This window comes from Cebus imitator, unplaced genomic scaffold (genome assembly GCF_001604975.1).
Source record: "Cebus imitator isolate Cc_AM_T3 unplaced genomic scaffold, Cebus_imitator-1.0 Scaffold280, whole genome shotgun sequence".
NCBI classification, from domain to species: domain Eukaryota; kingdom Metazoa; phylum Chordata; class Mammalia; order Primates; family Cebidae; genus Cebus; species Cebus imitator.
This window is the reverse complement of record NW_016107595.1, coordinates 3,939,397-3,940,542: the sequence shown is the minus strand read 5'-3', so window position 1 is coordinate 3,940,542 and position 1,146 is coordinate 3,939,397. Positions and strand designations below refer to the sequence as shown.

The window sequence follows — 1,146 nt, the reverse complement described above, 5'->3', positions numbered from 1 at the left end:
AAAGAAAGAAAGAAAAGAAAGAAAGAAAAATAGTAAAAAGATGTGACACTATTTATATCTCACGTATAGGGGTTATACTTGGAATAAAATGAACAACATTGAGATCTCTAGGGATAAAAGTTTTTAAAAGTCCTGAAAGAATCTTGCACTATTCCTACTTCTAACTAGTTTAGCTTTCTGTTTGATTTCTGGCTAAAAAGTGGACTAACTAGTTGCCATTCCTAACTACCTCAATAAAACTATGAAATATCACCTAACGTATAAGATGCAATATTTCTAATTATTTTAAAACCTAATTTAGCATTAACTGGTCTTTTAATATAAGCACTTACCTTATCATATCGCAACAAATAGCATAATCTTCAGCATTTTGTTTAAATATATCTTGAGAAAAGATGTTAATATTTTGCTCAAGGAGAAAGCTGACTATACTTGGAAAGTTATGATGGACCGCAAGCATGAGGGCTGTTCTAAAATAATAAAGAAATGACTCTACTCAAGACCTTTAATAAAGATATTTAACTGGCAAGTTTGATACACCTTACCAATTAGTATCTTGCCTGTCAGTGCAGACATAATAACCATTTACATGTTCTAGCTTATGCCTATAAGCATCTTGGGTGCTCAAGTGTTCATCTTTGTAAATTACCACCAAGGCTAAAAGGCAGGGACAATAAGGAAGTCTCTTGTCCCACTGGGGTATGACATAATACAAGTTGCTAACTTATAGTTTTTTGATGGCCAAGAAACTATGCTGAGGTCACTTGTATAAAGTAAGCAAAGATTCAGATTAAGATTTCTTCATTGCTTTTCTAGTCTGGTATGTTGTAATTTAAAGTCAGCTAGAGGTCAGATAACTAAGAGCTAACTGCAGGCTGAAAACAACAATAATGATAGTAATAATAATAACGGTAATAGTAGTAGTTGTAAACTGAAAGTTAAAAAATTCAAAGGAGGATGGCTGGGTGCAGTGGCGCATGCCTATAATCCCAGAGCTTTGGGAGGCCGAGATGGGCAGATCACCTGAGATCAGGAGTTCAAGACCATCCTGACCAACATGGAGAAACCTCGTCTCTACTAAAAATACAAAACTAGTCAGGTGTGGTGGCACATGCCTGTAATCCCAGCTACTCAGGAGGCTGAGGC

At 35.6% G+C, this 1,146-nt stretch overlaps 1 protein-coding gene across 1 annotated transcript in view; it reads right to left on the bottom strand.

Annotated features, from left to right (window-relative positions):
- The window catches only part of LOC108284627 (ankyrin repeat domain-containing protein 18A-like), a 29,135-nt gene that overhangs the window by 16,601 nt on the left and 11,388 nt on the right, over positions 1-1,146 (bottom strand). The window contains exons 4-5 of the mRNA XM_037728815.1: positions 561-694; positions 333-470 (exon numbers count right to left, since the gene is read on the bottom strand). Coding sequence (XP_037584743.1) covers positions 333-470; positions 561-694 — 272 coding nt within the window. The remainder of the gene's footprint in view (positions 1-332; positions 471-560; positions 695-1,146) is intronic.